The 22,509-nt window shown below is 48.6% G+C and overlaps 1 protein-coding gene across 1 annotated transcript in view; it reads right to left on the bottom strand.

Moving 5' to 3' along the window:
• The window catches only part of SIRT1 (sirtuin 1), a 500,675-nt gene that overhangs the window by 254,329 nt on the left and 223,837 nt on the right, over positions 1-22,509 (bottom strand). The window contains exon 4 of the mRNA XM_078643204.1: positions 2,626-2,778. Coding sequence (XP_078499330.1) covers positions 2,626-2,778 — 153 coding nt within the window. The remainder of the gene's footprint in view (positions 1-2,625; positions 2,779-22,509) is intronic.

Here is a 22,509-nt window from a genome sequence, read left to right as displayed (position 1 = left end):
TAGCAGGTTCTTTGAAAGCTTCCTTTCCCTGGTCCAGGACACTTGGTAGCATGGGAAGGAATGGACTCCTTGTCTGTGTAGGCAGAGCAAGGTCTCTAAGAGAAAACAGGATTGTGTTTTTTCCTCCTCTAGCTGCACTCCATAAGTGTCTACTGCCTTCTTTATCACCTGATTGTACATCCAAATGTAATCGGGTGGTGAGGGCCTCGAAGGGTATGAGTCTACCCGTTCTTCTGGTAAATCTGCATCGAGATCTTGCCACTGCAGGTCTTGTGTTTCTGAGGTCGCCGAACCCTGATAGGTTTGGTCCTCCATGTGGGGGAGTGAGCACAATCCCAAATCCTGATTTGAGTGCCTGCCATCTGCAAGATGGCCGGCACTGAAGAGTGGGCTTCACCTCACCTCCCCCACCTGAGGGGTGGGGTTGGCAGAGGTGGGCACACCTTCTGGGCTGCTCAAATTTTTCCCACCGAAAAATGGGTGAGACAGGAAGGGGTCTTGTTCCTGATAGCAGGAGTCTGGGGGTCATGTTACAAAGCAGCAAGGCCTTCGAAGCTACCCTGCCACAGATGGCTCTTTGTGACCTGGGGAGGTGTAAATACCTCTGCCCAGGAAAGGCTTTGTTTCTGGGCCCAGGGAGCGAAGGCTCCCACCCCTGGGGTCCAGAAACATCTTGTGGTGGCAGGCTGGTGTTTCCCTGTCAGGGAACCCACCAGAGGCTGGTTGTTTTTCAGGGGGCATCTCTAAGATGCCCTCTGGGTGCTTTGTATAATAAATCCCACACTGGCATCAGTGTGGTTTATTATGCTGAGACGTTTGATACCCAACTTCCCAGAATTCAATAAAGCCATTATGGTGCTGTGGTGTTTGTAATTACCACTCCCAGACCATATACTCTTTATGGCTTTACTGCACTCGCAATGTCCAAGATTGCCCTTACACACTGTAAGGGTCCCGTACTCATGCAACTGTACCCTCACCAGTGATATACTGCACCCAGCTAGAGGGGTGTCTTACCTATACCATTCGCAGTGGGATGCAGGGATGGCACACAGGAATGGGTTAGATGTCGACTCTTCACTCTGGGCCAAAACACGCATCCTGCAATGGGAGTGTGTATGTGTGTTAAAGTACAGGACATCTGAGGGTGGCGCAATATATGCTGCAGCCCTTTGAGGCCTTCCCTTCTCACAGTGCCCTTGGTACCCATGATACATTTTACAAGGGACTTGCATGTGGCCAGATAGGTGCCAATTAGGGGTACAAAGTTACAGTTTTGGGAAATAACACAGGCCCTGGGAACCTGACTGGCAGGGACCCAGGGCATTCAGAAAAAAAAAGTTGATGGACAGAATGTAGAACAATGTCATACATTCACCCCAGTACAAGGATCTGGGCCTAAATCCATCGTATTTTTGCACTCCACACCACCCTGGGTTAGACACTGGCTATATGCAAATCAGCTCTGACCCTGTGCCTCATGGGAACAGTCCAGTCCGAACTACCAAGCCATGTCTTTCCCAGACCGGAATCAAGCATCCACGGACCGGTTTCTGGCTATCAGCCTTCATTCAGCCTGGATAGCTTGACTCCAGTGGTGTGGAGAGCCTGGGACTCACGTCTGAGCATACCCAGCCCACTCGGGGTGAAAATTGCAAAAAACACAGTTGATGGACAGAATGTAGAACAATGTCATACATTCACCCCAGTACAAGGATCTGGGCCTAAATCCATCGTTTTTTTGCACTCCACACCACCCTGGGTTAGACACTGGCTATATGCAAATCAGCTCTGACCCTGTGACTCATGGGAACAGTCCAGTCCGAACTACCAAGCCATGTCTTTCCCAGACCGGAATCAAGCATCCAAGGACCGGTTTCTGGCTATCAGCCTTCATTCAGCCTGGATAGCTTGACTCCAGTGGTGTGGAGAGCCTGGGACTCACGTCTGAGCATACCCAGCCCACTCGGGGTGAAAATTGCAAAAACCACAGTTCATGGACAGAATGTAGAACAATGTCATACATTCACCCCAGTACAAGGATATGGGCCTAAATCCATCGTTTTTTTGCACTCCACAGCACCCTGGGTTAGACCCTGGCTATATGCAAATCAGCTCTGACCCTGTGCCTCATGGGAACAGTCCAGTCCGAACTACCAAGCCATGTCTTTCCCAGACCGGAATCAAGCATCCAAGGACCGGTTTCTGGCTATCAGCCTTCATTCAGCCTGGATAGCTTGACTCCAGTGGTGTGGAGAGCCTGGGACTCACGTCTGAGCATACCCAGCCCACTCGGGGTGAAAATTGCATATCACGTCTAAGTGCATCAGAAATCTGGCAAAAAGTGGGGTGGTCACTAAAACAGAAACTCAGATTTTAACAGATAGGAGCTACAAATATCTAGCCAAACAATAGGAGACTTGAGAGAAGAAAAAAAAATAAGAATGCAAACAGCGTGATATGGTGGACAAATTGCAAGACAAAAATCTCTCCTCTACGCACATCAATGACGCACAGATCTAAATGAGGGTAGAGAAATTAAAATGCTAGATATACTCATTAGATAAGCAAATGAAATAGCACATTTATCTTCATAACAAGAGCAAAACACGTTTTCAAAAGTACCTTAGCAAACTTGAAAAATGGCCTTGGATCCTTTTTGAAGTAATCTATATCAAACATTGCTTGAGGATCAGGAAGGTCGGGAAAATCTACTGCAAGGCGAGCATAAATCCCATCTCTAGATCTGAAGTCAGGTATGCCACAGGAAACAGACACCTGAAAAGCATATGAAATCATTATTTGCCAAACAAAGAATTTTCCCAACACCAAAAAGACAATTTAAAAATAAACATTCAAAGGTCACCGATAGAGTTTGCCAAACCAACAGTATTTCTGTGAATGGTGTTAATTACTTACCCTCCCAGTGTCAGTTGGAATCCCTTTTAAAACACTTCTCAGATCAAATAAAAATATAGCATTGAGGAATGACGCTTCAAAAGTAAACAGAGCTTATGTTACACAGTAATATCAAGAATTCGACACGAGGCATTCACATTTGATAATACACAGCCTAGCTGGATAGTCCATCTCTGCATATATATCCACTAGCAGGGTAACCCAGGAACTACAGGCCATATGGGACATAAAGATCACCTTTTGGTAAGCTGAAGTACAAACAGGATGGTGCAGGTACCGCTGGACTGACTTCCTTGGCCCCATCAAACCCCAATAGCAGCCCTGAGGGAGTAACACACAATTTTGCCCATAGGCACAAACATGACCGGCTGCTGAGGAGAAATCTTCCTCTATGGGTAATGTTTAAGGACTCTGAAGGACTGGAGTACTTGAGAAATTACAATGTCATAAATGCTTGTAAATCTAGGAGTTTTGAATCACATTTTTTTAAACTGAGATGCAAAATAATTGTTGGCCCCATTAAGAGAAACGGGGTCTATTTGAATATCCCCTACCATGATGAAATCAACTCTTCCCTGTAGAGGACGGGATTGCTCACTTCCTTATGGGTAACATGAAGACTGTATCGTCTGCGGCTCCGCGTCCGTCGTCGGCATCGTGATTGCCAGGATGACGGAGTACTTAGACGCCGCCCTCGCGCGCGGACGTCAGTTCTGTACATAGCTTTCCGTGCCAGGAACAAAGAGCCATGATAAAAACCGACACTGCTGCCATGAAACTAGGGCCCTGAAAGGGATGTCCTTAACCCCTGATATCGGTTCGCAGAACGGGGAGGATGGGTGGGGCGGTAAGGAATCTAACACTAACTACTGTTTCTTACATATATATTGTTACCGAAGATAAGTAACTTGTGCATCTGAAAGAATCAGGTTAGTGTTAGATTCCTTACCTTAGAATAGATACCCCAGCAATACCAACCCCTGTGGTGGGTCTGCGAAAAAAGATCACACCAGAAAATCCTAGAGAACAGAACGGCCGAAAAATCCATCTCTCCGGACTTGGCTGTCCAGGCAGTAGTGCCTAGCAAACGTGTGCAGCGAGGCCCGTTTAGCTGCCTGACAGATGGCCTGCAAGGGGCCTCCCCGACCCAGGGCAGTAGTAGCCGCCGTGGCCCGAGTGAAATGTGCGCGCAGCCCCAAAGGAGGCTCCTTCTTCTCCAAGGAGTAGCAAACCTTGATGCACAAGACGACACACCGAGAGATGGTCCGCTTGAGTACCGACCGTTCCTTCTTAGCGCCCACGTACCCAACAAAGAGCTGGTCGTCAACCCAGAACTGGCGTGTGCGGTCTAGATAGAAGGAGAGCACACGTTTTGAGTCCAGACGGTGGAGCCTCTCTGCGTCTTTCGAGGGATGCAGAGGCGGAAAGAATGTGGGCAAGGTGATGGACTGCCCGTATTGAAAGGCTGTGACCACCTTGGGCAGGAAAGAAGGAGAAGAAGGACGAGTCCTCAGAACAACCTTGTCCGGATGGACAGAGAGGAAGGAAAATGCTACTTACCAGTATGCATCAGTTCTTGGCATGTAGAGCTGCAGAGTCGTACACTTTTGCAATAGATCGCCACCTGGTGTTGGGCTCGGATGATTGCAGGTTGTCTCCTTAGAAGAAGTCTTTGTAGTCACGAGATAGGGGACTCCTCCCTTGGACAATACTGCGCATGGTCATCGACTGCATCCTCAGATTGTTTTTCGCCATGTTGGGAAATGATGGAGTTAGTAGAAGTAAAGAGAAAAGGATGTCCATGCGTGTGCATCTAAGTAAGATGAGTACTGGAAACGGATACAAGTCCCGGGGAGGTGGGAGGGAGTGTACGACTCTGCAGCTCTACATGCCAAGAACCGATGCATACTGGTAAGTAGCATTTTCCGTTCGAGGCATAGGAGCTGCAGATCGTACACTTTTGCATCGATTGTGCAGCAGTGTCTCCCCTAGCGGTGGTCGCTTGTATCCGTTGCAGTATTCTGAAAGAATGTTCCAAGGACAGCTTGGCCTACTGCAGCTTGCTGCTTGGCTTGCACATCAACACAATAGTGTTTAGTGAAGGTGTGTATTGTAGACCATGTTGCTGCCTTGCATATGTCCTCTAGTGGTATATTTCCTAAGAAAGCCATAGAGGCTCCTAGTTTGCGAGTGGAGTGTGCTCTAGGAGGGACTGTCAGTGTGCGTTTAGCTTTTTGATAGCATATTTGTATACACTTTACAATCCACCTGGCAATTCCCCCTTTAGAGATGGGGTTGCCTTTGTGTGGGGGAGAGAAAGATACAAATAATTGTTTTGTCTTTCTGAAGGATTTAGTCCTATCTGTGTAGTATAACAGGGCTCTTCTAACATCTAAGGTGTGTAAAGCCGTTTCTGCAACAGAGTCTGGGTTTTGGAAAAACACAGGTAGCTCTACTGATTGGTTAAGGTGAAAAGGAGTGATAACCTTTGGCCGTAATTTTGGATTAGGCCTGAGAACCACTTTGTTAGGATGTATTTGAAAAAATGGTTCTTGTATTGTGAATGCTTGTATTTCACTAACTCTTCTGACAGAGGTGATTGCAACAAGGAAAGCAGTTTTCCATGTTAGGAATTGCAATTCACACTTGTGTAAAGGCTCGAAAGGGGGTCCCATAAGTTTAAAGACAACGTTTAGGTTCCATACCGGAGCGGGTGGTAACCTAGGTGGGATTATTCGTTTTAATCCTTCCATAAATGCTTTGATTGCAGGTACCCTGAAGAGAGCTAGACGTTGTCTATTCTGTAAATAGGCTGCAATTGCTGCCAGATGCAGGCGTATGGAAGAATAAGCTAAATTGGACCTTTGTAGGTGTAGAAGGTAGCAAATGATATTTTGGATGGAAACATCCAGTGGATCAATGTGATTATTGTTACAATATATTGCAAATCGTGTCCACTTAGCGGCATAACACGCTCTGGTAGTGGGTTTTCTAGCTTCTTTAATTATGTTCATACAGTCTGGTGGCAGGTTTAAGTAACCAAACTCTAAGACTTCAGGTGCCAGATCGCCAAATTCAGTTGGCTTGGTTCTGGGTGTCTTATTTCTCCATGGTTCTGTGTTAACAGGGAGGGCGTGAGCCGTAATTTTTGATGTGGAACCAGTGAGAGATCTAGTAGTGTGGTGAACCACGGCCGACGTGCCCATATGGGAGCTACTAGTATTAGTTTGAGAGACTTTTGTCTGAGTTTGCGCACTACTAGTGGAATGAGTGGGAGAGGCGGAAAAGCGTACGCAAATCTGCCTGACCAGTTCATCCATATTGCATTCCCTTCCAACCGTGGGTGAGGAAACATGGCGGCGAAGGTTGGGCATTTTGCATTCTCGTGGGTGGCAAACTATCTGTGGATGCCCCCACATTTGGAAGAATGGTTGAAGAACTTGTGGATGTATTTCCTATTCGTGAATCTGTTGTGACTGACGACTCAACAGATCTGCTATTTGATTGTGAATTCCTGGAAGGTGTTCTACAGTCAGGTGTAGGTTTTGAGGAATGGTCCTTCTCCAAATGTTCTGCGCAAGCTGGGACAGTTGCAGAGAGTGTGTCTCCCCCTGTTTTTGTATATAGTACATGGCTGTCATTGTCCGTCCGGATTAAGACAGCTTTGTTTTGTACTTGCAATTGAAACGTTTTGAGTGCCAGGAAAATTGCTAGCAGCTCTAGGTGGTTGATATGGAACATTTTATGTTGGTTGTTTCATTGGCCTTGTGTTGTATAGTGTAAGAGATGGGCTCCCCATCCATTGAGGGATGCGTCTGTTGTGAGCACTATCTGTGGAAAAGGCTCTAGGAACGGCCGCCCTCTTGTCAAGTTTTTGGTGTTCCACCATTGCAGAGAGCGATATGTACGGCTGTCTACCAACACCAGGTCTGTGAGCTGACCTTGAGCCTGATTCCACTGTTGTGCTAGACATTCTTGTAATGGGCGCATTTGCAGTCTTGCATGTGGAACTATGAAGATGCAAGACACCATCATGCCTATTAGTCTCATGAACACTCTGGCTTGGAGAGACTGCTGGTGTTGAAAAATGGAGACTAAAATCTGAATGCTCTGTATCCTGGCTGGACTGGGATACGCTAGAGCTGTAGATGTGTCTATGGTAGCTCCTAGATACTGATGAACGTGCGAAGGCTCTAGGTGCGACTTGGTGTAGTTTATGGTAAACCCTAAGTCGTGCAATGTCTGAATTGTTTGCTTTGTGTGTTGGACACATTGACTGAATGATTTTGCTTTTATGAGCCAGTCGTCGAGATAAGGGAAGACATGTATCTGTTGTCTTCTGAGATGTGCCGCTACTACTGCTAAGCACTTTGTGAACACTCGTGGTGCTGTTGTGACCCCGAATGGAAGAACTTTGAACTGATAGTGCTGTCCTTGTATGACAAACCTTAGATACTTCCTGTGAGCAGGATGTATAGGAATGTGAAAGTAGGCGTCCTTTAGGTCTAATGTTGAAAGAAAAATCGCCTTGTTGTAGTAGTGGGAGTACTTGTTGCAGAGTGATCATGTGAAAGTGATCTTTTTGTATGTAATGGTTGAGGGGCCTGAGGTCAAGAATTGGTCGTAGTGTCCCGTCCTTCTTGGGGATTAGGAAGTACAAGGAGTAAACTCCTGTTCCCTGTTCTTCTAAAGGAACTACTTGAATAGCATCCTTTCGTAGAAGTGCTATAACTTCCTGTTGAAGCAGAGTCATATGGTCTGTGGACATTGGACGCTGCCTGGGTGGTATGTTTGGGGGGGTTGCTGTGAGTTCTAGGCAGTAGCCATGTTGGATAATTTGTCTTACCCACCTGTCTGTTGTGATGGAATCCCAGACAGGTAAGAACTGTGATAATCTGCCCCCCACAGGAGTGGAATGCTGTAGGGGAAGCAGAGGGAAGTCACTGTTTGGGAGTGGAAGAGGAGCGGTTGTTGTTATTACCTCTACCTCTTCCCTTGTTATTATTGCCGCTGTATCCTCTAAAGTAGCCTTTGTTACAGGAGGTCTATGTGAGCGTTTTGAAAGATGATGTTGTATCAGCACCGGTTTGCTTAGAACCTCCTCTATAAAAGGAGCGGCGAAAAGAACTTCTAGTCTGTGTGGATTGTAGTGCACCCATAGACTTAGCTGGGTCTGTGTCTTTTTTCATTTTTTCTAGTGTGTTGTCTACTTCCGGCCCAAACATTTGGTTTTGATTGAAGGGCTGGTTCAAGATGGTAGTCTGTACCTCCCTTCTAAACCCTGAAATGCGTAACCACGCATGTCGTCTGAGTATAACACTAGTATTGACTGCTCTGGATGCTGTGTCAGCTACATCTAGTGCACATTTAATTGAGGCATTTGATATTAATTTGCCTTATTTTATGAGATCTGTTGCCTGTTCTTTGTATTGATCTGGGAGGTGCTCCATCAGTTTTTATAATTGGTCGTAGTGAGCCCTGTCATAGCGTGAGAGCAGGGCTTGTGTATTTGCTATGCGCCATATATTTGTCGCCTGCGCAACAATAAGTCTCCCTGACGCATCAATAACTTCAGATTCTTTGTCAGGCGGGGGCGTGTCACCAGAAGTCTGGGAATTGGCTCTTTTCCGTGCATTAGACACTACTAAAGAGTCTAGTGGCAGATGTCTCTTAATATAGACTGGATCAGATGGTGCTGGTCTATATTTCTTTTCTATTCTTGGATTTAACACCCTACAGCGTACCGGGTCTTTAAATATTTCGGGAGCATGTTTAATGACTCCTTTAATCATGGGTAGTTTTTGCGTAGACCTTTGTGACTGCTCAAATGTATCAAGTAAAAAATCCTCATCAATGGCATCAGAGTGCATTGAAACCCCGTGGTAAAGGGCAGCTCTATTTAAGAGATGATTAAACCCAATACTATCTTCTGGAGGGGGAGGTTTTGTTGGGTAGGACTGAGGATCAGGAATGTCGGGCACATTGTGTGGTGGGAAGCCATATATATCGTCATCTCTAGGATTTTCTGGATTGACATCTTCATCTACAGGGTATGCATGCGGCTCTGGTATGTCATCCCCCCCCCCACCTAGCTCATACTCTTCGTCAGTGTGGTGTGATGATGCAGGAGATTGAACAGGAGAAACTGTAGGTTCAATATAAGGAGGGATAGGAGAGGGAGAAGGTGAAGGAGAGGAAGGGTGCATTGGAGAAGTTGCACAATCCTTTTTGGCAGGAACCACTGTCATATAGCTGCTGTTTAATCTGATAACTGCGTTAAGTTAGCATAGGCTCATTAAATGTTTAAACGCCATTTTTTCCTTTTGCTGCTTTTGCACACGATACATAATTGTTGATATAGCTTTCAACCTAGTAGTTTACATGAGAATAATATGTTATTGCTCTCAAATCAGCTTTGCTTAATAAACTATGTCTGTACAGTGAGTGCTGAAGCTACAAGGATAACACGTTACAGATTGTTGTGAGAACTGATCCGCACCTTCATAGACATAACATAAGTGCAGCTCCTGCCAAGTTCCGGCTTTAGGCGCGTTTTATATTGCAACACTGAGAGCACACAGACACACTTGATGCGGTTCGCATGCAGAGAGCTGGTGGGAGCAGATGTGATCTCTTCATACTAGGATCTTAAGGTATGGGCCCGCCCTGCTAAAACCCAAAGAGACCTAATATATTAATATAATATACCAGTTAGGGAGGGTGAGAATTAGGTGTGGTTAGCACTTATTCATTTCAGCATGCTAGCATGCTGTCACCGTTTGCTTTCTATGGACTAGTAACTATGCTGATAACTTAGCTTCTGATAATATGTTTCCTTGTACTATCTAAGATACTTTGCTTGAGAAACGGCATTAGTAAATAAATATTTCAAATATGCACGTGTCCTCATTTACTCCACGTTCTGTGTTGAAATGATTGTATAACGAAAGAGTGTTCATGTGTTCCACGTACCCTGAGGTATTATAAGTTCATGTTCTGGTTTGTCTAAACATTGGGAGTGTTGCTATGACCAATGAGACACTGTAGCTAGCTCAGTAAGGGGTTTTTGGGTACTAAGGTGAGTTTTGGGTCACCCTAATTCGCCAAGGTTCCAATCCTCTGTGCACATTTCTGTGGTAGAACGGAAACCCTGCTACATGACACCCTTACGTTGGTGGTCTTATATCATGACACTTGAGTAGTATATCATTCAATCCTTAACCCCTTCACTGTTTCCGGAAAACGGTGGTGTCGGAAAAAACCTACCTATTTTTGCAATAGGTCTTTTCAAGCTTGAATATATCTAAAACGGTTTCTTTTAATTACTACCCAGTTGTGCTACAAAGTTTATTTTGTTTTTCTGTAGTTCCGGTGTAATCATGGCCCAAGCTGTGGACATTCCGCAGCATAGTCGCATTGCGGTGCGCAACCATTTACAGACTTTCCAAGTCCCAGTGGATGGCTTGGCTGTGATTATGGTGGTGTGTGCGGATCCAGCGTACCCTTTCGAACTGTTTTATTCGTGGGTGACGTTTCCGGCAGTGGACGCAGTTTCTGGTGTGTTCCACACATACACCCCCTCGCCTGTACCGGCTGAATACACTCCGTACAGGGCACTGGAAATACCTATTGATCATTGGCAGCATCGCGTTTGGTTTGGTGGCGCCCTACCCCATTCTTTATCTGCTGCGAGGTTAGGTCCTTTGTCCATTCGAGGCACAAATTGGCCTGCATTGGCTGGATTTACCACTCACCCGAATCACGGCGCGTGTCCCCTAGCGGATATTCGTAGACTACATGTTGTTTCGATTGCCGTGATTCATGCATTAGTGCAATACATTGGTCGTCATCTCCCGGGTGGTCCCCCAGGGGGTCCGGCTGTTCAAACGGAACATGGCGGTTTAAAACTCAATCCGGTTATGGTCAATGCAGTTTTTGGTAAGCGCCCCGATGACAAAGATGACTTTCCTTTCTGGCTTGCCGAAAAATTTGACCAACTGGAAGCTGTGTTTCCGAATTCTACTCCTGCTGATAAACATAGGATGTTGACAACTACTTTACCTAAGGATTTAGCTCCCGAACTCGTTGACTGTGAAAGTTGGGGGAAAACTTTTGCGGCTGTTTATGCGCAGTGTTTCGGCACCCCATCTATGGCTGTACTGCCTACGATCGTTAAACGTGTTCAGGATGATCACGGACCGGAAGCAGCGGTTGAATTGGGTATGCGCCTGTGTGGTTCTTTTGAGATTGTTAGCGATCTCATACTCTCCAATATAAAGGGGGATGCGGTGAACTTTCAGGTGTCTAATGCTTTGGCAGCTATACCCGAGGCCGAAAGACCCCGCCAGTTGGCGAAGATGGTTGTGGCCGCATATAAAACAATTGGTCGCACAAGTAAGGGTCTAAAGTATTTTGCAGTTAAGGAGAAAAAACAACCACAAGGGCAGTCTGCTGAGGCAGATGTCCAGCCCAAGTCCAAAAAACAGAATTGGCCTAAGAAACAGAAACAGGGGAAGCAACAACAGCAGACTCAGGAATCTTATCCTGCGCCACAGGTACCTGCGCCGACAGAGAGAGTTTATGACTTGCGCGATCGCGCGATGATTAAATCACCTGATCGATTTCAGGTTTCTGATCAACGCTCTCTTCGTTCCTTTCAGGACTCATCGGCCCCGAAGACCGGTGGTGGAGGAGGCGGTAGGGGACGTGGTGGCCAGCAAGGACGAGGCCAGCCCCGCCAGACAGACGGCGCAGGGAAGCAGGAGGACTCAACGCCAAAAAGACCGCAGTTTGCGAAAAAGAAAGTCGCGGCCTTAACTGCGCATCGATATGCCACAGATAGTGAGAACGCGGCTTCGGAATCTGACGTGGGCTCTGACCTTGCTGGACAGCGCGGCGGAGATTACCATAGTGAGAGAGGCCCTGCGTCCACTACTGAAGGTGACAGCGACAGACGTTTATGTTGTGATAGAAACAGCGGACACGAGAGTAGCTCCCCCTGATAGACTTTTTGAAATTGTCCTGTTAATTGAAGGAGACATACAACGCACTATGAAAGGGGTGTTTTGGGAAAACCTTTCGTCTACGTATGACATTTTGCTTTCGGAGGCTGACTGGCCCCCACCTTTTGTGCTCGCAGCGCCGCGAGGGGAGGAGGTGATCCTACCCAGTTTCGCAAACACTGTCTCGACAGAGCATGCGCAACATTTTGCAGAAGAGTGGGCTCTGGCTCTTGCGCCGGCTCTGTACCGTAACCAATGTGGTTGGGATAAATTGTCCCCGAACCACGAAATTCCATTGCGGTCTCAGTCGCAGCCTCAACCTCAATATCCCATAAGGCGAGAAGCCAAGGCTTCTGTCGCAGCGATCCTTGAACAATTGGAATATCAGGGTGTAATTGAAACGTGTGTGTCTCTGATGAATAACCCCCTTTTTACTGTGACAAAGCCAGACGGTACGTATCGTTTGGTTTTGGATTACAGGCATTTAAACTCGCATTGCCGTAACTGTGCAGTACAGAATACTCACGGCTCTGCGCTTGTGGTTAGTCTTGTGCGTAAGCGTTTTAAAACTACGCTTGACATTTCCAACGGTTTTTATGCCCATAAATTGGACAGTCTTAGTTCCCAATGGACTAGTTTTACTTCTGCTGGGGTGCAAAAACACTTTCGGCGTCTTCCAATGGGCTATAAGAATAGTCCTGGCGTTTTTATTGCCCGCATTGTCTCTCTGTTGGAGAGAATCGACCCGGATGCTTGTTCTTATGTGGATGACATTTATCTCACAGACGACGAAATTTGGGAGCATCTGTGTCGAGTCAACAGCATAATTTGTAACTTTGCAGACATGGGTTACAAATGTAACTTTGCGAAATCGCACATTGCAGAGTACACTGTGTTGTTCCTGGGCTATGAGCTCAACAATGAAGGTAGAGGTTTGGCTCCTCACTTCCTGGAGAAATGCGCTCAGTTGCGCGCTCCAACGACACTGAAAAAATTACAGTCTTTACTGGGTTTTCTGAATTTCGGGAGAACTTACATTACGGAATATGCCCAGCGTGTCAAGCCTTTGTATGCTTTGATACAACCAACTTTTACCAAATCATGCTGCCTGCCTGAGCACTCAGCCATTTTGCAATCTTTGCAGGCTGATCTGCTAGCTTCTAAATTTCTACTGACTCGTGATAACCACACTAACCTGGTGTTAAGAATTATTCCTGGGATGGTGGGTTTCACATACCTGACTTTTAATGAAGGAGATACAGTACCTATTGCTTACAAGTCACACTTGTACACTTCGGCTGAAATGCGGTTTTCCACTGTGGAAAAGGTTTTAACAGCTGTGCAGATGGCGATTCTTAAGGAATGTGCGCTGTCACAGGGAAAATGCATGTTGGTTGTTACACCCTGCCCTCACTTGGAGGCAGTTACAAAAGCCAGTGTACCAAATTCAAAAGCTTTGCACCCTCGGTGGATTCAATGGGCTGCTTCCTTGACATCCACAGATGTCACGTTTATTTTTGACGCCTCATTGCGGTCGCAGGAGTACTTGCAGTATGAATTCGTTCATCCTGCTCCTCTGGCTATGCGACCTTTGGAGGATTTCCATTGCATCATTTACACTGATGGTTCGGCGCAGGTTGCGCATGGCTCTAAACACGCCTACGTTCCCGCATGCGCCATTGTGGTCGGTGCCATGGTGAACGATGAGTTCAAGTCCAGAATTGTCCATTCTCAGACTCTTGGGGACTGCACTGCACAATTAGCAGAACTTCGTGCTCTTTTACTCGCGTTGGAGTACGCAGATCCGAGTGCGACGACTCTTATTGTGAGTGATTCTTACTACTGTGTCCAGTCTTACAATGAAAACTTGTTCTTTTGGATTCAGAATGAATTTCGTGATTCCAAGGGTAGCACAATAAAACACAAGATGATCTGGGTTCGAGTGGCTGAGCTTAAGGCTCAACTGCCGCTTGTTTTTGTAATTCATACTCTCGGCCACCAGCGTGTGGGAGTTCACGCTGTCGGTAACTCGCTTGCTGATGTAGCAGCGAAATCAGCGGTGTCTAAGTATTTAGTTGCAGCAGTTACACGGTCCAAAAGTAAGATTGATAATGATATCTTGGCGGCAGTAGCTGCCACTGAGAAGGGAAGTAAACATCCTGCGGGGTTCCCTTCGAAGTACACATACCACTTAAGTCCCGATAAGGTTCCTTTTGTGAAAATACCTGAAGTTGGCGAACGTTTGATTCCCAACTCGGATCGCAGGGCTAACTTGATTACAGCGGCTCATGAAGGTGTGGCGTCTGCGCATGCGGGCGTCTCGGCCACTAACTCAATTACAACAACGTTTCTGGTGGCGGGGACTGTACAAACAGACGCGCGACTATGTCCTTCATTGTGACATTTGCCAGCAGATTAAACCTTCTACTGCTGCGCGTCCGCCACAGACACAATTGTACATCTCAAATAAACCGCTAGGCTGTGTTTATTTAGATCACTGCGGTCCCTTTTCCTCTGATACTGCGTATAAGTACATCTTAGTAGCAGTTGATTCATGCACACGCTTTGTATGGGTTTGGCCCCATCGCAGCGCTGATTCACGGACTGTCATTAGAGATTTGCGTGTCTTTGTGAGAATTTTTGCCTGTGGTACCTTCCATTCGGATCAGGGTCCGGCTTTCGCCTCTAAGGCGTACAAGGATGCCATGACTTCGATAGGGGTCCAAGTCAAGTTTTCGTCTCCCTACAGACCTGAGGGTAACAGTGTAGTTGAGCGAATGAACCGCGACTTAAAGCAATCTTTGACAGCTCGAGTTATAGGCACTGGCAGAAACTGGCTGGCCCACCTCAATGGCGTGCAGCGTGCTCTTAATAATCTCCCTAGAAGGTCTCTGGGTGGGCGGACCCCATACGAAATGCTCTTTGGCATCAAGATGTACGTCCCTGACCTTGACGGTCTAGACTGTGTGGTTCGCGCCACAACCTTTGACGCAGATGAACATTGCAATGTTTAACAGAATCTACAAAAGACCAGAGACAGTCTTGCAAAGGAACACTTGCCCTCCACATCGGATGTTGCGTTGCAGATCCCGGTAGTTGGCTGGCTACCCCAGGTTGGAGAACTGGTTCGAGAGAAGATCGAAAACAAGAAAGAATTTGGACCTTCCTGTCGAGCTCCAGTCCCGGTCCTTGGAGTGAAGGGAACAAGAACAGTCATTTTACCCCCTCTTCCAGGAAAACAGGTTTATCTCCATTGACAATGTCAAGGTACACAGAATGGCCGATTCTTCTTAGTATGACACCAGCGGTATCCTGTCCTTCCATAGTGAGATATTCAGTTTTGGCTACCACATCAAATCATGAGCCTGATGTGGCCATCGAATTACCTGCCCTTTCCAGTCCTTTATTAAGTACTTTGCCTGGTACAGACCATGATGATATCGATTACACTTATCCCACTGACTTTTCAATGCCTGACCTGCAAGCCCGTTTGGCCACTGAACCACGATTTTCATTTGACACTGTTTCTATTGCCTCAAAGAAACCCTCACGGTTTGCAGTTTATGCCTCGTTATTTAAAAAACATTTTTTGATTCCCCCTTGGACATATATTTGGCTGATACTTTTTTCGATTTATCTTTTTATGTCAATTGGTTTTGTGTTTTATTTTTTTCGACTCATCAATGGACACTATGTCGAGGAAAGAACATGCATTAGACATCTCAATGGAACTTTGGCCCCACTTTCCTCGTCACATTCTGCACACAGATTGAAAAGAGACTTGACATTTGTTAACATCACTGCCTGGCCAGTCCTTGATGGAATTGTGTGGGATGCAGTTAGATTTCAAATTCATGGCCCTACAGAAGTCGTTAATGTTCCTAATGTCCTTAGAGTAAACATGGGGGACGTAGTGAAACAAAACATACGTTCTGATGATTGGGATGTTCATGCAGTAGAAAGTTTGTTTTCTGATTTGAAATACTATGCTGCCTTTGATGCTGAGGATTTATATTTAGAATCCGCTAATTATGGCGATTTGTTTTGCTTCCAACATTTTGGCAATCACTTCTTGCATAAAACGTCTTCCAGAAGGAGTGTTGTTAATTTTACGCAGTGGGAACATTGCCCAGCTCCTAAACAGGGCAGTTCTGAAACTTTTCTAAAAAAGTACACTTATTTTACTGACTTTAACCAGTCCAGTCCCGAGTCTTTTTATTTTAAATTATCATAGAAGCCAATGTCCAAGGTTAGACTTACCGATACCAAATTATTGTACTCGGAAGTCCTTCCTTGATCAGTTAGTTATTGGTGGCTACGAGCACTGGAAGGAAACGATTGACCTTAAATCAGTTTGGGGTTCAAGGGCCTGGCAGGTACAATCAATCAATCATAGCATTTGTATAGCGCGCTACTCACCCGGAAGGGTCTCAAGGCGCTAGGGGGAGAAGGTCCGCTACTGCTCGAACAGCCAGGTCTTGAGTTGTCTTCTGAAGGCGAGATGGTCCTGGGTCAGTCGAAGGTGGATGGGGAGGGAGTTCCAAGTTTTGGCCGCCAGGTAGGAGAAGGATCTTCCTCCGGCGGTGGCTCTGCGGATGCGTGGAACGGCGGCGAGGGCGTGGTTGGTCGATCGTAGCTGGCGGGTGGGAGTGTAGAAGGTCAGGTGGTCGTTGAGGTACTTGGGGCCCAGGTCGTGGAGAGACTTGTGTGCGTGGGTGAGGAGCCTGAACGGGATCCTCTTGTTGACGGGGAGCCAGTGCAGGTCCCTCAGGTGGCCGGAGATGTGGCAGCGACGGGGGATGTCCAGGATGAGTCGGGCGGCGGCGTTCTGGATGCGTTGGAGTCTTCACTGAAGCTTGGCTGTGGTTCCCGCGTAGAGGGTGTTTCCGTAGTCCAGTCGGCTGGTGACGAGTGCTTGGGTGACCGTCTTCCTGGTTTCGGTCGGGATGCATCGGAAGAGCTTGCGGAGCATGCGTAGGGTGTGAAAGCAGGATGAGGAGACGGCGTTGACTTGTCTGGTCATTGAGAGGGAGGAGTCCAGGATGAAGCCCAGGTTGCGTGCGTGGTCTGTTGGCTTGGGAGCGGTGCCCAGGGCGGGGGGCCACCAGGAGTCGTCCCAGGCGGAGGGCGATGGTCCCAGGATGAGGACTTCCGTCTTGTCTGAGTTCAGTTTCAGGCGGCTGGTCTTCATCCACTCGGCGACGTCTTTCATCCCTTCGTGTAGGCTGGTTCTGGCGGTGTCGGGGTCCCTGGTGAGGGAGAGGATCAGCTGGGTGTCGTCGGCGTAGGAGATGACACTGAGGCTTTGCACCGTGCATGTCTCATCCCAAATCATATGTTGTTTTTGAATGCAACAATTTCACAAACAACTTGCTTTGGATTGGCTACTTCTAAAAAATTAAATACCCCTACCATCCCTGATTTGGAGGAATATAATGGCTGGAGTAATTTTACTCAGTTTTCCATTAGAGAATTACATACCCTGTTACTGAATTCTTCCTTTAACATATCCGTTATGGATCCAAAAGGTTGGCTGCTTTGGCACCGTAGTGCTGATTCCTGCCAACGCCGTTTTCTGGGTTTATCAGACGGCTTTAAACAGGTTAGGCCTGACCCCCGTTTTGACTTAGATCATGCAGTCACGACTTATTCAGTGGGCAAATTATGTCAGAATTGGCTGAAACATTCTACACTGGCCGCACTTAAACTTCACCTTTCAAAACTGAATGAGAATGTAGACTTAAATGATTTCATTAAAGGCCCGGCTAGTGGTAGATCAAAACGATGGATATATGCTATTTACAATGAAATCTGGAAAACATCACAGGTTGAGGCGGCGACACGCCTTAGAGCGATTGATCAAGCTAATCTTGAGAAAGTGCTTGCAGTGGTTGATAATAGTATTAACATGCTTTCTTCCCGCGTTTACACTTTAGACAATATTGTGTCCTCTGTTGTGGATATTGTACAGGATGAAGTGTCTGTATTATACCATGGTCAAAATCAATTGCGTTCCATCATGCAGTTTGCTTGGACCCTACAAACGTTGAAAGCTTGCAAGGTGCCATGGACCTACATGAACGTTTCATCTCTTTTTGCCCCTTTTAATTTGACCGACAAGCAGCGCCTACTTTCAATGCGCGATGCATCCTTTTCAATGTTGCATATTGAGAGCTTAGAGTCCTTGCCTTTTTCTGTGCCGGAGGCCACTGCTGCTACGTGGCTTATCCACGGCTTAATAACGTTGCCTTTTGCTTTGTATAAGTTTACCAATTGTATGCGATATGTTGCCATAGGCCGATATGAACCATTAGGTAGTGGTTTCCTTCATGAGGTATGGTCCCTTCCATTCACTTATAGATGTTTAAAAGATGGACAGGAGGTTTATCTGAATGGAGAGGAGTGTACAGAGACACCGGATCATTCATTGATGTGTAGACATATACAATTGCACGGTTCTTGTAACCAGGACCGACCAAATTTAGCTTGTGTTTTAAAAGGGACACCTAGATGGCGGTGTGAGCGGACGTCTTCTGCTGAGCTCCCGCCGCCGAACGCCGATTTATAGCTACTAAAGCACCCTACCGGGTACCGAGAGGCCTCATTGGGACCCCAGACAGTTCCCAGCTTGGTGTGGACATCGGTGAGGCGGCGCTGCGGTCCAGCTGTGCGGGGTTCGGACCGTCTCTGGGCCAGGACGCTGCGGCTTTCGGGAACCTGTAGTGGACGGAGCAGCGAAAGCGAGGCCGAGAGGGGCGGAGCCATCACGCCGACGCTGAGGCATCCCTGACGGGAAGCGGCAGGTCTGACCCGCGCGATCGAGTGCGAGGCCTCCCGCGGCTCCCCCGCGGAGGCTGCTGCGGACCTGACGAGAAACTGCACCGACATACCCAGGGTCCCCGGGCTCCACACGAGACGGCTGGAGGGCGGTAGCGGAGTATGCAGCGGCGACGGGCGAACCCGAGGAGCGGCCCGAGGTGAGGAGAGGGGGGAGACGGAGACAAACCCCCGCCGCTCCGGACTGCGGTTCTGGGTCAGCAGGGAGCAGCTGGGCATGGCGCTGACCCCCCAGGCTACGGACTGCCGCCCTTGGAGCCTCCCCTGGCACTGGGGACGATCCATGCTCTAAGCGCCGCCATTTTAGGGCCGGGTGATTGCAACCAGAGGTCCGCTCGAGTGGGAAGCACCCTTTGCCACGTCTGACCGGTACACGAGTGCCCCCCCTGCAGTCACACATCTGCCCCCCCACACACAAGGGGGTGTGGGCTGGAACTTGCGTGTACAGCACCCTTAGACATCGGTGGGGAGCAGGGGTCCCCCCGCCCTGCGCAGCAGGAAACGAGTGGCGGCGGGGAGAGGTGTGGTGACCTCGGTGTGGTGCCGCTGCTGAAGAGGCCCCCAGTGTGTACCGCCGCAATTGTGACCCGGAGTGGCTGCTGAGGTGTGGTGCCCAGGGGACTGCCATTTTGAGACAACACCCAGCCCGGTTACTGGCTCTCCCACGAGGACTGCATCGTCTGGGCTACCGCCCCGAGCACTATCTGGGGGTGCAAGCAGGCAATCAGGACCTAGCAGCGGAGGCACTTGAAGCCGAGGGGACAGACAGCGGTGCGAGGGAGGTGGACTATTAGCTCCGGACCGTCTGGTGCCCAGCTACTGGTGCTAAGACGGGCTGCTGGACCGGGTTCACGACGGACTGTTCTGCAGGCAGGCTGAGGAAGTATGGCGAATGGCAGGGTGCGAAAAGACAGGACCATAAAGGAATTGCTTACGCCCATCTCCGTGGGGGGGAAAAACGGACCCTCACAGCGCTGGAAACCAAGCGGCGTCCGCTAAGTCAACGACCGGCACACCGGGCACCAGCCTCCAAAGCAATGACGAGCCGGTCACGAGATCTTTCTTGGAATCACTATTTGGTGGCCTACGGGAGGATCTCCAGCTACTTAAGACTGAATTGAAGGGAGAGATTCGAGAGCTGAGGCGAGACACGGACGCCATCGGCGAGCGGGTAGCGGATCTAGAGTCGAAGAGTGACGGCCGAGACGTCGAGATGGAAGCGCTCCAGCAAGAAATTATCCGCATCCATGACCAGCAAGTCGACTTACAATCCCACGTGGAGGACTTGGAAAACAGGTCTCGGAGGCATAACATACGGATTAGAGGAGTAAAACCCACCCCGGACACGGCGGATCTCTTCAAGTTCACGCAGGGTCTTTTCAACCACATTTTGGGCCGATCGGCTGACTCCAATATCACAATAGACAGAGCACATCGGACTGGTCCGCCTAGAGCCTCGGGTGCCTTGCCGGCGGATATCCTGGTCTGCGTCCAGGACTATCGCACCAAAGAGGAGATTCTCACCAAAGCGCGGCAGCTGGGCTCCGTCTCCTATGGCGAACACTCGCCGACACTATCAGGACCTGGCGGCCATCACCCTGGAAAAGCGTAGATCATTCAGACCGGTTACTGCAGAACTGCGACGCCTCGGTGTCACTTATAGCTGGGGACACCCGTTCAGGATTGTATTTAAATTGAACAACAAAGTGCACCAGATTCGATCTCTCACTGAGGCCTGCCGGCTGTTGGGCATCGAGGAACCCGAACCAGCGGGAGACTCGCACCCGGGGACCACCTCGGAGACCAGCACTGCAGGGCACTGGCGACAGCAGAAACGACGGCGCAGACCGCGTCGCCCTCCACAGGAGGAGATACAGGAGGGACAAAGGGCGGCAGTCGAGACGGCAGCACTAGAACTGGCGGAAACGGCTGATGGCTGACGGATGAACGCTGAGCTGATCCTAATTCGCTTTGGCGATCGGCGGCGGGAGAAGACTTGAAAGGACTGGACACGTTCCCCTGTCCTCTCAATGACCTTAATCCTTCTGAGCGTTGTGCAAATGGGAACATTCTACTTGTTACTGGGGGGGGGTGGGCGGGATGGGATTCTGCAAGGCCAAATTGGGGTGGGTCTGCTGTGGGAGGTGGGGGGAATGTTGGGGTTTGTTATTAAGTGCCAGTTGTTATTGGGTTTGAATGCCGAGTTGCTGCTATCTGAGAATTGGGGGAGTCCCACTAGGTCTGGGATAGGCAAATATCTGTTGTGTAGCCTGCCAACTCTTGCTCCTAGGGTCCGACGGATACCACTGCTGGGCAGCCTTACCGCACACTTTAGATATAATGGCAGGGGGTGAGGAAATTGCACCACGGTCCGAAGCGGCACGGGCCCCCTTGAGAGCACTGACATGGAATGTCAGGGGCCTCAATGACTATAGGAAGCTGAGAAAGGTCCTTAGTTACCTAAGAAGGCATAACATAGACCTCGCTCTCCTCCAGGAGACACATTTGCCTCTCACTAGCAGGATGCTACAACACAAGGGGCTGGCGGGAAATAGTATTGCAGCGGGCTTCACCACACACTCGAGAGGGACGCTAATATGGGTGAACCCGCGTTCCAAACTCACACTGCAGTCACTGGAGTCGGACCCAGAGGGGAGGTATGTAGTTTGTAGATGCAGGGGGCGGGGGCACGATATGCTGCTTGTGAATGTCTACGGACCCAACTACGATTCACCTGAGTTCTACACTGACTTGGCTCGGAGATGCAAAATGTATGATTGTGCGAATATGCTTTGGGGCGGGGACTTTAACCTGGTCCTAAATCCGGATCTGGACAGGTCCGCTGGCCCGAGCAGGAGCCCGTCGGCGGCTGCCTCGGCGCTCTGCACTGAGATGGTGCACCTAGATCTCTTGGATGTGTGGCGCAGTAGACATCACTCCAAAGGGGGGTACACACACTATTCAGCGTATCATGCACTACACACTAGAATAGATTACTGGTTTGTTTCACGACAGCTATCCAATAACATTAGGGACTGTCTCATACTGCCACGCACACTGTCTGATCACTCTCCTATCCTCCTGGAGTCGCCGGTGCGCGGTATCCCCCCTTTTACGTGGCGCTTCCCCCCGTACTCTTTACTGGACGAGGTGTTCCGAGGGGAGCTTGCGGAAGAAATAGAAAACTTTTTTGTGACTAATACGGGCTCTGTGGACAGTTTTCAGACGCTGTGGGAAACCTTTAAGGTCTACATACGCGGGATAGCCATGGCCAAACACTCCAGTGTCCTGAAATCCATTAGACAGCGGCTCACATATTTAGAGGGTAAACTGAAGGACCTTGAAGGGAGCCACCAGGCGGAACCAGAGGGAGACGCACTAGAACAGATAAAACAACTGTTGAAAGAATATCACACAGAGGCAGATAGAGAGGTACAGCACATGGGCAAATATGCCACGGCCCGTGTGTATGGCGAGGGTGAAAGGCCTGGTTCTCTCCTGGCCAAGATGATCAAACAGGAGCGGCGGCCGCTGCTGATTGGCGAATTGGTCTCGAGCATGGGAGAGAGCCTCACAGATGAGGAGCAGATTGCAGGGGAATTCAGGCGGTACTACTCCGCTCTATACGAATCAAAATCGACGGGGCTGGACGGGGCGATAGACGACTACCTGAGTTATATCCGGATGCCATATCTGTCTGATTCGCAAAGAGAATTCCTTATGATGCCCATCCAGAGGGAGGAAATAGTGG

This window comes from Lissotriton helveticus, chromosome 5_1 (genome assembly GCF_964261635.1).
Source record: "Lissotriton helveticus chromosome 5_1, aLisHel1.1, whole genome shotgun sequence".
Classification (NCBI taxonomy): Eukaryota; Metazoa; Chordata; class Amphibia; order Caudata; family Salamandridae; genus Lissotriton; species Lissotriton helveticus.
Note: the sequence above shows the minus strand (reverse complement) of the source record. Positions and strands in the feature narration are given on the sequence as shown.